General features: G+C 38.8%; 1 protein-coding gene across 1 annotated transcript in view; it reads left to right on the top strand.

The window, feature by feature from the left end:
* PPP4R4 (protein phosphatase 4 regulatory subunit 4) overlaps positions 1 to 14,861 on the top strand; it is a 104,009-nt gene that overhangs the window by 25,316 nt on the left and 63,832 nt on the right. The window contains exon 3 of the mRNA XM_011283478.4: positions 9,731 to 9,833. Within this exon, the coding sequence (XP_011281780.3) occupies positions 9,731 to 9,833 (103 nt within the window). The remainder of the gene's footprint in view (positions 1 to 9,730; positions 9,834 to 14,861) is intronic.

Consider the following 14,861-nt stretch of genomic DNA (forward strand, 5'->3'; position numbering starts at 1 on the left):
GTGAGGAGCTCATTGACCATAATGCGGGGCAGGCAGAGTATTAGATACTATGTTTGTTGTTGTTGCTGCCAGGGAGGAGGAGAATTGAAGAAGGAGGTGATTGGTGAGAGTGTACGTAGTTGGAGTAACAGCCAGGCAGGTTCAGGCTGGGGAGAAAGAAAGAGACACTACGAGAAATATTAGAAACTGGAGAATTAGAAGGAATCGACGAGTTAGAAGTGGGATGAGGGTGAAAAATGGATTTAGCGATAGAGATATAGAAAAATAAGAGTTTATGGGCAGCAAGTGAGATCCCAGGGTTTGAGACTCTCTTAGAGACGAGCATTTCTAGGTAAGGGTGTAAGATCCAGCCTGTGACCATGGCTGCTGATGTGAAGTGGAGATAAATTCAGTTTAAATCAACAAATATTTACGGAAATTTTCCTGCGTGCTAGATATTGTGCTAAGAATTGGAGAATGTAAAATTTGGGCAGAACCTCATTGGATTAGAGGGGGTCAAGAACTGGCTGTTTGCTATTCCCCTGAATGCTAAGGTTACCCATGACAATGGCAGGAGCTTGGTGACCAGGAAGACTGAAACTATTACACCAAAAAATGCTTGAGTGGATTGGCTTGTTTTTCATTGGTTGAAGATGGGACTATAAATGGCTCTTTATAATAGGCGCATCTCCCAGTGGGACTACGATAATTAGTAACATTAATTTAGAATTTAGAAGATAGCTGTCCTAAATTCATTTATTTAACTAGTCTTTTTTTTTTCCTTCCTCTTTCCTTTTTAGCCACTAGTGTATATATTAGATGATTAACCCAGTTCTTTTTAGTTTTAGGGGAATGGTTTGCTGAGTGGGCTTGTGTCCTCTTTGTTTCGGAGTGAGTATTCTAGAAAGGGAACATGTGCCAAAGAATAGCACAACTGGGGCAAGGAGGAACAGCTCATTTTGTAGCCAGGATGATGGTTCCTTGTGCCTTTCAGTTGAAAGTTGTAGGTTTTGAAGTCTAGGAATCTTACTTTGTAAAAAAAAAAAAAAAATTATAACATCGATGAAACATTTATTTTAAAATTACATATCCTATATCAATAAACCGAATTTTATGCTGGTGACTTAAATCTGCTTGTCTTTGGGCTCGTTCCAATCAGTGAGGCTCGCATAGATCCACGCATATGTGGTTTATTCATCCGGTGACCAAAGTCAGCAGGGGACAGTGGCAGGTGCACAGCACCCAAGACATTTCCAGGCATGCAAGCTCAGTATCTCACTTTAGTATCTGGCCAAGTCTACTCTTGGCTGCGTCTCCTGTGTCTGATCCACATCCCCGTCCCACACTTCTCCGCGTGCTTGTCTCTAATGCGCATTTGAGTAGACTACATGTTACTCCACGGCGGCTAACTGTTGGCCGCCACGTCACTTGGAACACTCTTACTGTGAAGAGGAGCCCTGGTGCCGGGACTGACAGCGGCGGTGAACAAATTACTCCACATCAGGTGGGCCTTCTGCTTCCTTTGGGCAGACCCCGGCTGTGCCCTTGGTTTATTTCACCCAGCGAGTCTAAAAAATGTGAAGGATTTTGCAGTGTCCTCTTTTTATCGTTATTATTTTTTTGAATTTTTAATTCTTCCTCTATCATGGTAGCTCTCCTGGTTTTGTCTCCAGAGCAGCAGCATCAGCATCACCTGGGAACTTGTTAGAAATGAGGTTCTCAGGCCTCACCAGGATCTACTGAATCCTCATCCCTGAATGGTAGGGCTTCGTTTTAACAGGTGCCCCCAGGGGGACTCTGGTACACGGTAAAGTTTGGGAACCACTGCTCTAGCATATTGTGGTTACCGACCCGTACACACTTCCTCGAGGTGTTTGACTTAATATATTCCTGCTGAGCTCACCGTATAAATTGGAGACATGAAATCGCCAGTGTTGGAAGTCAGTAATATCTAATGTTGGCAACCTCGTATGGCTCAGCTAACAGTTACTTTGTGTAAAGTAGGGTTTCTTACACATTTTTCTCCTTGAGCGGGAGAAGGGGCAGACATAAGTTATCTGTAGAAATTAAATTTAGATTTTATGTGTGCTAGAGATGATGGTGCTGACAATGGGGGGTCACTTTCTTTGTATGTTTTCTCACGTCCTATTTACGGTAAGCAGTGTTACCTGTAGGCTGTTAATTTGGTTTTCTAATACCTCACTGCTCTCAAAATGTAATGGCAGTCTGATTTTATTTCCGAGTAACTTGGTGATGTTGCCAAAGGATTTTCTTTTGCTTTAAAGTCCGGCACATCTCAGTGTTGGTTATGCTAGATTGATTTTCTCGGGTAAATGGTGTGCTCTTTTGAATCTTTTTTTTGTTTAAAAGAAGTTTTACAATTTTTTCTTTTTGAAACACATCCCTTACTTTGGGTTTTTTCTTCGGGGACTCCTATTAAAAGTAGGAGTTGGGTCTTCTTTGCCTATCTTTTATATCGCTTTCTCTCAAATCTTTTTCATCTTCCTGTACTTAAAAATTTTTCTTCTTTCTACCTTGTATTTTTCTGAGGGCATTATCTAATGTATTCATGCCCCCTTGTGTTCTTTCTAGTTTAGTGTTTTTTGAAATATTTTCTTTAATTTCTTTCCTGAGTTCTGTCACCTGATTTTGAGTTTTCATAATTATGAATGACATGTTTTCTTTTTCCCCATACCTCACACGTTTTCTTTCTTTCTTTTTTTCTTTTTTGCTTGCGGAGAAATAGTAGTTTATAGTTAGCTGTTTGTGGGCATGTCTGTCTTTCACTGTCTTTTTTTTAATGTTTGTTTATTTTTCAGAGTTGGGGGGAGAGGGGCAGAGAGAGAGGGAGACAGGATCGCAAGCGGGCTGTGCGCTGACAGCAGAGAGACTGGTGCGGGGTTCAAACTCACAGACCTCGAGATCATGACCTGAGCTGAAATTAAGAGTTGGATGCTTAAGCTGCTGAACTACCCAGGCACCCCTTAGGGTAGTTTTTCTAATTTCAGGATTCTAGAGCTCCCTCATATATTTCTAGCTTGTGTTCAAAATAGGATGCCTTACTTTCTGAGGTTTCTGGGCTCCATGTCTCTACATTTATTTGGACCTTGTCTTCTCTTTGTGATCTGTTTCTATTTTGTTGAGTTCAGATTCTATTTCCTAGAATTTTTCTTCAGTGTGGGCCTTTGTTCTAGATGTTTTGAGAACTCATAAGGATAAGACTGGGTGAGCTCTTTCAGGCATTATTATGGACACATTGAGCTCATTAGGTACTGGCTATTCAAAATCGTTCATAGTTTTAGCTGCTGTCCATATGTGCATGTGTCTTGGGTTTATGTGGGAAATCTTATCACTTGGTTATGTTGTTGTGCATGAGTTTTTAAATTTTACTCTCCTAGTTGCTCTGTTTTTATGGTGAATTCAGGAAAATTTTAAAAACTATGTGTCTACTGCTGCCGTCTTCCTAGGTGGCCTTCTATCAGTCTTTTTGTATTTATATCCTTTATTTTGTACAGATTTAAATTTTTTTTTCAACGTTTATTTTTGGGACAGAGAGAGACAAAGCATGAATAGGGGAGGGGCAGAGAGAGGGGGACACAGAATCGGAAACAGGCTCCAGGCTCTGAGCCATCAGCCCAGAGCCCGACGCGGGGCTCGAACTCACGGACCGCGAGATTGTGACCTGGCTGAAGTCGGACGCTTAACCGACTGCGCCACCCAGGTGCCCCTATTTTGTACAGATTTAATGAAGTATTATTAGCTTGCAAAGAGCTGCACATATTTAAAATGCAATCTGATGAGTTTTGTCATAGGTATGTGCCCATGAAATCTTCACCATGATCAAGATAATAAAACTGTCCGTCACCCTTGAAACTTTTCTCATGCCCCTTGGTAATCCCAACTTCATTTTTTCCCCCATTGTCCGAACAATGGCTGATCTGCTTTCTGTCCCTGTGGTTTAATGTGCAATCCCTGTAATTTTATATGAATGGAATCATACAGTAGTATGTGTTGTTTTTAACACGGCTTCATTCATCCAGCATAATTGTTTTGAAATTCATCCATGTTGTGTGTATCAATAGTTCATTCCTTTTTGTTGCTAATAGTATTCTGCTGTATAGATATGTTAGAATTTGGTTATCTGCCTGCCCTTTTAGTGAGCATTTGGGTCGTTTCATTCAGTTTTTGTCTATTACAAATAAAGCCGTGAGAAGTATTCGTGTTCTGGTGTTTCTGTGAATACATGGTTTGTTTCTCTTGAGTGTAAATACGTAAGAGTGGAAAATCTAGGTTGTTTGGTAGGCGTACATGTAAGCTTTTAAGAGATTGTCAAACTTTCCCAAAGTAGTTGTACCGTTTCCCATTTCCATTGGTAGTAGATGAGAGTTCTTACTCTTGCCGACGTTTGGTATGTTCAGTCTTTATAAATGTGGTCATTCTGGTGGATGTGCAGTGGTATCTTTTGTGGTTGTAATTTGAATTTACCTAGTGATTAGTTTTGTTGAGCACCTTTTTGATGTGATTGTTTGCCATTTGTATAGTTTCTTTGGTGAAGTTTTGAAACCTTTTGTCTGTTTTTTATTGGATGTTCTTTTTGTTTTGTTTTGGATGTTCTTACTATTATTTAGTTTGAGTGCTTTGTATATTCTGGGTAGAAGTTGTGGTTGGAGATATATCTTGCAGATATTTTATGCCAGTCTGTGGCTTGCCTTTTTGTTTTTGTGACAGTGCCTTTGAAAAGCAAATGTTAATTTTGACAAAGTTCTTTTTATTTTTTTCTTTTATAATTTATGTCTTTTGTGTCCTATTTAGGAAGTATTTGTCAAACCCAAGGTCACTAGGATTTTCTGCTAAGTTTTCCTTTAGAAGTTTTATAGTATTGGCTCTTTTTTTTTTTAATGTTTGTTTATTTTTGACAGAGAGAGAGAGAGAGAGAGAGAGAGAGAGAGAGAGCGCGCGCGCGCACGAGTAGGGGAGGGGCAGAGAGAGAGGGAGACACAGAATTTGAAGCAGGCTCCAGGCTCCAAGCTATCAGCACAGAGCCCGACGCGGGGCTGGAACTCACAGACCGCGAGATTGTGACCTGAGCCGAAGTCGGACGCTCAACCCACTGAGCCACCCAGGCGCCCCAGTGTTGGCTCTCACATTCAAGCCTGTAATCCACGCTGAGTTAATTTTTTATATATTGCTTCAGGTTGGGGAGAGTTTCATCATGCTGTACATATGGTTATCCATTTGTTACAACATCATTTGTTGAAAAGATGATCAGTTTCCTCATTGAATCATCTTGTCACCTTTGTCAAAAATCAATCACTTATTTCAATTTGGGTCTATTTGCTGGACACTCTATTCTTTTTCATCGATCTACATGACTATCTTTATGCCAGTGCCATAGTATCTTGTTTATTGTCGCTTTTTTTTTTTCAATGTTTATTTATTTTTGGGACAGAGAGAGACAGAGCATGAATGGGGGAGGGGCAGAGAGAGGGGGAGACACAGAATCGGAAACAGGCTCCAGGCTCTGAGCCATCAGCCCAGAGCCTGACGCGGGGCTCGAACTCAGGGACCGCGAGATCGTGACCTGGCTGAAGTCGGACGCTTAACCGACTGTGCCACCCAGGCGCCCCTATTGTCGCTTTATAATAAGTTGTGAAATAAGATAGTATTAGCTCTGCTACAACCTTGTTTGTATTCAAATTTGCTTTGATTATTTCAGATCCTTTGCATCTCCATATAAATTTTATTTTTGCTGTAGACGATCATGTTGTCTGTGAACAAAGCCAATTTGACTTTTTTCTTTGCAATCCACAAGCCTTTAATTTCTTTTTACTGCTTATTGCCCTGGCTCAACACAAACCTCCAACACAAGGTTGAATAAACGTGGTAATGTGAACATCTTTCTCTTGTTCCCGATCAGGGAGAAAGCATTCATTCTTCTTCCATTAAGTATGATGTAAGCTGTAAGTTTTTCATAGATGCCCTTTATCTGAAGGGCATTCTTCCTTTCATAGGATTTTTTGGTTTGCTGATAGTTTTAAATCACTAATGAATGCTAGATTTGTCAGATTTCTACATCTTTTGAGATGCTCATGTATTTAAAGAATTCTGCCGTATCGATTGATTTTTTAAAATAGAACTTTTTATTTTGAGATAATTACAGGTTTATATACTGTAGTAAGAAATAATACAGTGATCCCCACATACCCTTTACCTGGTTTCCCCCATAGGAACATCTTGAAAAACTATAGTACAATATCACAACTGGGACACTGATATTGATATGATCAAGATAGGTAAGATTTCTATCACTGTATAGTTATGTTCATTTCTCTTCTACCCTATACCCATCTTTAACAAACCCTGGAAACCACTAATCTGGTTCTCCATTTGTGTAATTTTTGTCTTTTCAAGAATTCAAGTTACTTTGCCTTTCCATATAAATTTTAGAAATATCTTGTCTATGTCTCCCAAAAATCTTGTTTAGATTTTTGATATAAATTGTGTTAAACTCATACTTTTGTTTTTCATTTTCCAAATGTAACGTATTTATAATTTCAGTGTTCATGTGTTGAATTTGGTCAAATGTTTTTTCTGCATTGATTGATATGATCATGCATATTGTTCTTCTTTTTTTTTTTAATTTTTTTTTTCCAACGTTTATTTTTTTTTGGGACAGAGAGAGACAGAGCATGAACGGGGGAGGGGCAGAGAGAGAGGGAGACACAGAATCGGAAACAGGCTCCAGGCTCTGAGCCATCAGCCCAGAGCCTGACGTGGGGCTTGAACTCACAGACTGTGAGATCGTGACCTGGCTGAAGTCGGACGCTTAACCGACTGCGCCACCCGGGCGCCCCCATATTGTTCTTCTTTAACCCATTAATATAATAGATTACACTGATTTTGGATAATGAACCAGCCTCGCATCCCTGGAGCAAAACCCATTTGATCATGGTTTATAATTTCTCCTTTTGCATGTTACTGTATTTTGTTTGCTAATATTTTGTTAAGAATTTTTGAATCTGAGGGGCACCTGGGTGGCTCAGTCAGTGAAGTGTCCAACTCTTTTTTTTTTTTTAAGTATAATTTATTGTCAAGTTAGCTAACATACAGTGTATATAGTGTGCTCTTGTCTTTGGGAGTAGAGTCCCATGATTCATCGCTCACATAGAACAATCTAGTGCTCATCCCAACAAGTGCCCTCCTCAATGCTCATCACCCATTTTACCCTCTTCATGTCACCCCCCCCCCCCACCAACCCTCAGTTTATTCTCTGTATTTAAGAGTCTCTTATGGTTTGCCTTCCTCTCTGTTTGAAACTATTTTTTCCCCTTCCATTCCCCCACGGTCTTCTGTTAAGTTTCTTGAATTCCACATATGAATGAAAACATATGATATCTGTCTTTCTCTGACTTATTTCACTTAGCATAATATCCTTCAGTTCCATCCACGTTGTTGCAAATGGCAGGATTTCATTCTTTCTCATTGCCAAGTAGTATTCCTTTGTATATATAAACCACATCTTCTTTATCCATTCTTCAGTTGATGGACATTTGAGCTCTTTCCATAATTTGGCTATTGTTGATAGTAAGCGTCCAACTTTGATGTCAGCTCAGGTCATGATCTCACTGCCCGTGAGATCAAGCCCTGCATTGGGCTATGTGCTGACCATGGAGTATGCTTGGGAGTCTCTCTTCCCTCTCTTTCTGCCCTTCCCTCACTCATGTGGTATCTCTCTCTCTCTCTCTCTCTCTCTCTCAAAATAAATAAATAAACTTAAAAAAGTTTTTGCATCTGAAAAAAAGTTAAAAAAAAATTAAAAAAACCAACAAACAAAAAAAACCAACAGAGATTTAGTCTCTCATGGGTTTGGGGGCCAGAAGTCTGAAATCAGTATCACCAAGTTGAAATGTGGGTGTCAGTGGGGCTTTAAGGCGAATCTGTTGTTTGCCTCTTCCAGCTTCTGGGGGTTGTTGGTATCCCCTGACTTGTGGTGGCATTGTTCCCGTCTCTGCTCTGTGATCAGATTTCTTTCTCTTGTTCTGTCTTCTCTGAGTGTGTCTTTTAAGGACAATTGTTATTGGGGTTATGGCCTAGTTGGATCATCCAGGATGGTCTCTTGGTCTCAAGATCCTTTTTCAAATTAAGATAACATTCACAGGTTCCAGGGTTAGGCTGCAGACACGTCTTATGGAAGGCCACCACTTGACCCACTAGAAGTACAGTTGATCCTTGAACAACACGAGTTTGAACTGCACAGGCCCGCTTATATGCAAAATTTTTTCAGTACATACCTTACAGTACTGTGAATGTATTTATCTCTTCCTTATGAGTTTATGAAGAATATTTTATTTTCTCTAGCTTAATTATAAGATTATAGTATATAATATATATACAAAATATATGTTTATCAACTATTTATGTTATTGGTAAGGCTTCCAGCCAATAGTAGTTATGTTTTGGGGGAGTCAAAGTTATATGCCGATTTTTGACTGTGTTGGGGGAGGGCACTCCTAGCCCTCATGTTGTTCAAGGGACACCTGTAGTATATGCAACTTTAATTTCCCTTTTTTGATCTTCTCATCTTGGCCTAGGTCCCCCATTTCACTCGCTACTCATTTCCTTTTTGGTTTTTTGTCTTTTAAAGTATTCACTTTGAGAGCGTCAAGGATAGTGAAAGGATTGTGCTGACCTGTATTTCACTCCCATACTGCTACAGGGGGAAAGCTATTCTTCACAATGGGGCAGCTCCGGGTAGAATCAGAATATGCTTCTTCTTAACAGAACTTATTAAACTTGGCAGCCCGTAAATATAATACTGTAAGCAGTCCTTTAAGAAACCATGTTGAGGTCTTACAGAGAATCAAAAAAGTTCTGTTTGAAGAGATAAGTAAAAATCATTTCAATTAACATGAATATCATGGCATCAGCAATTAATTAACACGTCAGTTGGTATCGGGTAAGAAAAAGGGGCATTTCCATATGAGGTGATGCCGCATTTACTAGTATCTTTTTAATGCATATTTCAGGTACATGCACATGTTGCTTAGCTAATGCTTTAAAAACAAAGACTTTTCTGCACGGAAATTGTTTTTCAGAAGAATCTGAACACCCTTAACAAGCTAGTTAGGCCCGTAGAGTGTCACTGAGATTATTTTGGTAAAGGCTTAGTGACCTAATGAATGTTATATCTAAAAGGTACTGTATAAATACATCTCACTGACTTTTCAGGAAACTGAATATATCTTTCAGAAGTTTCTGGCAACTCTTAGTGTCAGCCTAGTGCAACAGTGACTTCACTGTGCCAGAAAAAAGTGTGAATCTCCAGTAGTCTATTTTGTTGCTATCCCTGCTCTGGTTATGGTTAATACTTAACCATGGTGAAAATGTACATTTCTGTATTTTTTTTAGAAAGTAGAGTAAACTGGCAGATCACAGTGAAAAATGAGGTAGAATTTTAAAGCAAGTATTTAAAAATTGCCTCAAGACTTTTAGATTTAAGACATGTATGTAGAGAGAGAATCACGTTGCAGCATAAGCGTGATTAATATCTTCATGCGTTTGTTATAAGATTTGCTTAATGAAATTTCGGTCTGGCTTGACTTTTATAACTAAATGCTGTGTTTCAAGTTTAAAACTTTGTCAAATGTCTGAGTGTTTATCATGAAAAGCAGATTAATCCCTGCCTTTTAGGGTTGTAACCCAGGCATTTGGCTTGTAATTACAAATTTTAAATCTGTGTTTTCTTTGTAAGTGCTGGTCAAGATATCCAAGGAACAAGTGTGATTGCAAATCTTCCATTTTTGGTGCGACAGAATCCTGCTGAGACACTTCGGAGAGTCTTGCCGAAAGTTAGAGTAAGTTGGTACAAAATAAGATTCGAATTTACCGTTTTTCCAGTAGCACAGTTGTCGTTGTCAGGAAATTTCAGAGCTTTGGATGGCTGATCTTTTGTGCCTAATTGCGGAGTGGAGGACGCATTAATATACACATTTTGAATTATGATGACAATATTTAGGGAAACTAACTGATGAAAACAGGGGAATACAGACCTTAAGTTGTAAATGTTTCTTAGTTATTTTCTCAGCAGAGACATTTTATTTAATAAAGTTAGGTTTTCAGTAGCTCAAAAATACCTTAATTAGTCTTATGAAATCATAGCTGTCTTATTTGGTATTCTGTTGACTTAAATTTATATTAATAGTATTTCTACAACACTGAAAATGTAATTTAACTATTATTCCTAATAATTACCTTCTGGTGACTTCTACAGAATCACCAAATAAAGATTGAATTGTGGCCATCACATTTTTAGTTTTACACTTACTGCTTCCTATATTCCTTCAGAATTAAGTTTTCCTGCTTTAAACAAAAATCTTTGATCAGAACATTCTTTTCTCTAATATCTATTGATTATTAATATATAATATTAAATATTTGATACATAGTATTTGTTATTTATCTGTAGCTGTGTGCAAAGTGTTGTTCTTATCTGTAAGAACTGGAATGAGCAAAACAGACAACAGCCTGTATGTCCTCAGGGAGCTTATCTATTCATGGGGTCAGGGAGGTTATATACCAATGGGGACCATGGTTGCTAATAGTGACTTTTGTATACTTTCTTTGTCTTTCTGTTTGGTTATAACTTGTTTGTAATTTTGTAATTAATTTATATGTATTTAAAATACTGCAGTTATTAGTGTATTCTTGAATTTTATTCTTAGGCATATGTAACGCGGTTCTAGTTGCTGTGATTTAGGTCAGGGATATAGCATGTTATTTTTACAAGATGCCCACATTTCTGTGCAGGCAATATGAATTTTTTTTTCTGGGTACAGTGGTGAATTGAGAAAATGCTTATTTTGGTTTTGCATGTGATTCAAAAATGAATCAGACTTTTCCATAGCAATTTTCCCCAGCATCATGCTGTAATTTCAGTGGAATCAAGTCTGCACCATCCCAGTTTAATTTCACATTCAATTTCAGTGACAGTAACTACCTAAACTTCTTAGCATGACACCTGGAAGTGGCAACTAAACTATGGTAGAAGGGATCGGTGGGTTAGGTCCCCTGGACTAAGAGATTATTGTAGGTAAGTCAATTAGATTTAAAGCTAAAAATATCGAGCATCCAATGCATTCTGTGTTAAGCATGCTAAATCTGGTTCACGGACAGCATACTGAGCATTCACGGTTTCATAAAGCAAGAATAAAAGATGAAGGGTAGAGAATAGTGACCTTTAGAGGTCTCTAAGTTATTTTGAAAAAATACTTTTGTTAATGAGTTCACAGTAAAGTCCTGAAAAATCTTAATTTCGTGGGACTGCACACAAAATATTGCACACTCATATATACAGTGTATTTACACAAAGAATCAAATCTGCTAAAACTATATAACTGAGTTATAGAAGGTAAGATTATAATAAGCTTTTAAGGTAATTAAAGTTAATCCATAATATAGAAGGTTAACTGAATAAATGGATATAAAGAAAATGTATACTAATGAATGTGTACTAAGAAATAAGAAAGCCTTTATTTAGTGCTGATTTTATTAAAAAAAAATGTTTGTTTCTTTTGAGGGAGGAGGGGAGGGGCAGAGAGAATGAGAGAGAGAGAGAGAGAGAGAGAGAGAGAGAGAGAGAGAGAGAGAGAATCCCAAGCAGGCTCTGCACCCATCGTGGGGCTCAGTCTCATGACTGCAAGATCGTGACCCAAGCCGGAATCAAGAGACGGACGCTTAACCGACTGAGCCACGCAGGCGCCTGTTCACTCATTTCTTTAGTCAACCAGTGGCCGTTTATTTAGGACTCTCATTTATCCTGTTTTGTCCTGAAAAAGATACGAAAAGGGTGGTGGACAGTCCCAGATAAGATTCTATGTCAGAAGGGCCTAAAGACTCTGGAGAACAATTAAAGAACAATCATAGGAGACTATTTAATAGTGTGATCCTGACTTTATGTAAAACTAGTGAAGAATTAAGCATATTGGGCTTTATGAGAGCAATAATAATAATAATAATAATAATAATAATAATAATTAGTAATAATGGCACTCATTCATTCCCGAGTATCTCCCGAGTCCCTCCCATGTGCCAGGCACTGTTCTAAGGCCTGAGAAAATGGAGGTGAGCAAAACAGAGAACTCGTCCTCAAGGAAGTTACAGTCCAGAGTGGGGGAAACAGACATTAAACAAGTAAGTGACTATGAAAAACAGGGTAAAGGGAGACAGGATTACCTACTGTGCCTTGGGAGGTCAAAGAAAGCCTCTTTGAGGAGCTGAAAACCAAAGGGATCGGAGGAAGCAGCCATTTGAAGGGGCAGGAATGAGTGGTCCAGGCGGAAGAGGCAGCAGATGGCCCTAAGATGAAGGAACTGGTTGGGGCTGGACGAGGCACATGTGGTTGGAACGCAGTGGGTGATGGTGGGGTGTGACTTGAAAAGAGGTTAGAGAGATGGTCAGCGACCGAGCGCGTAAGAGATGTTCTTCCTCGGGACAGTGGAAGGCCATTGAGCAGAGCGGTGGCTTGTCCCATTTACATTTCACAATGATCATTTGGATAATCGTGTGGAGAGTGGCTTGGAGCGGGAGAATGAGGACAGTATAGCACTGGTCCTCATGATAGGTGAAGGTGGCTTGGATTAGGCCAGCTAGCCGGGACAGAGGAGAGTAGTGGCTGTGTTTGAGACACAATGATTTAGGTAGAATGAACAGAACAGAACTTCCTAATGAGTTGGGTGTGGGAAGTGAGAGATACCTTCCGGATTTCTGGCTTGAGCATCTGTATGGTTCTGCTGGGTTTGCGTATCTCGGTTGGTCGTTCATTAAATCCACAGGGAAGAGTCATTTACATACTTACTAATATTAATCTATGAATGACTTACTTTTAGAGAATTTAAAGAGAAGTACAATAAATATTCTGTGTAAGAAACTAATCATTCCTGAGATTGTTAACACGTTTGCAACAATAGTATAAACTTTTAGAGCTCCCCCTGTACCTTATCTTTACCATAAAGAGCATCAGATACAGTGATAATGAAGATTTCTCTGGTCTTATTTAATACAACATTTTACCAGTGATATTTTTATTTCTTTTTGTTGTATTGCATTTGCATTTCCTCCTTACAATAATATATTCACTGCAAAATAGTTTTTAAAATAATTGCTCTTTTCACTGTCTTAGGGATGAAGGTAGGTTAAAAATGGTAGAAGTAGAATCAGATTTGAATTGAGCTGATCTGTAGTATTTTTACAGTTCACTTTGTAAATTTTATCCAAAGCGTACAACAAATGATCATGCTATGAGGTTATTTATCTCAAGGTTAAATTTATGTATGTATGTATGTATGTATGTATGTATGTATGTATGTATGTATGTATGTATGTATTTATGTAGGGATTTATGTTTATTTTGAGAGAGACTGAGACAGTGTGAGTGGGGAAGGGGCAGAAAGAGGGGGAGAGAGAATCCTAAGCAGGCTCTGCACTGTCAGTGGGGCTCGAACCCACAAAGCTGGGGGGATCATGACCTGAGCTGAAAAACCAAGAGTCAGATGCTTAACCGACTGAGCCACCCAGGCACCCCTCACGGTTAAATTTAAGTAAGAATCCAGAAAGGAAGAGTATTTTGACCTCCAACTTAAATTTCCTAGATTGGAGACACTTTTAAATACAGTTGTTACAATATATTCACGTTATACGACTTAATTCCTAGGGTATCATCTTTTGAAAACCAGTAATTTTTGTCTGTGGTCTTTATTGATTAAGTCTTTTCCACAATAAATTGGGATCTATTTAAATGTGAGAGTTCAATATTTGACTTAAACTTCTGGTTAGCTAGAAGTGAAAGAATTTGATTGTTAGGATACATTTCTAAAATGCTCTGGTCCTTTATAAAATTAAAGTGGTAGTGATGTAATTATTACATGGGCTAATGACTAGTGACTCTTTTTATAATGAATTGTAAAAAATGCCTCTGCCTGTTGAGTTATTGAATTCTTTTGTTTTTCCATTCATTTGGGGACCCAAAAATCTACTGCATAAAATTATATATTAGAAAACGTGCAATATCAGGAACGAATAAAAATAAGTATGGCTAACATTTGCTGAAGGCTTCCTGCGTGTCAGGCACTGTACTCTGTCAACACTTTGTGCATTTTTAGTTTTTTTTTTTTTTTTTAAATTTTTTTTTTCAACATTTATTTATTTTTGGGACAGAGAGAGACAGAGCATGAACGGGAGAGGGGCAGAGAGAGAGGGAGACACAGCATCGGAAACAGGCTCCAGGCTCCGAGCCATCAGCCCAGAGCCTGACGCGGGGCTCGAACTCACGGACTGCGAGATCGTGACCTGGCTGAAGTCGGACGCTTAACCGACTGCGCCACCCAGGCGCCCCGCATTTTTAGTTTTTTGATGACTCCTAGCAATTCTGTAAGGATCACTTGATAGAAGAGGAAACACCTTACTTGACTAACTTGCTGAAGGTCACAGAGCTAGCACGTGGCATAATTGGGTTTGAACAGGAAGTCTGGCTGCTGAGTCCCCCCTCTTAACTATTACACAACCTTCTCATTAGCTTAGCATGATTGCAGCAGATATATAATATATAATTTTACTTCTCAAGCCTCAGTCCGCTCTCATCTGGTTACACATCAGCCTCCTTGCTGGACCTATTGTTTCTACTTTGCCCACCCCCGCCCCCCCCCCCCCCAGCCCACTCAGCCATAGAGGTTATTTATTTATTTATTTATTTATTCTGGGAACAATCTACAATTTTTTTTGACAAACAATTATATATACAGTGTACCAACGTAATGATTTAATATATGTGTACATTGAGAAATGATTACCACAGTCAAGTTAATTAATACATCCATCATCTCACATAG

The sequence above is a fragment of the Felis catus genome, chromosome B3 (genome assembly GCF_018350175.1).
Source record: "Felis catus isolate Fca126 chromosome B3, F.catus_Fca126_mat1.0, whole genome shotgun sequence".
NCBI lineage: Eukaryota > Metazoa > Chordata > Mammalia > Carnivora > Felidae > Felis > Felis catus.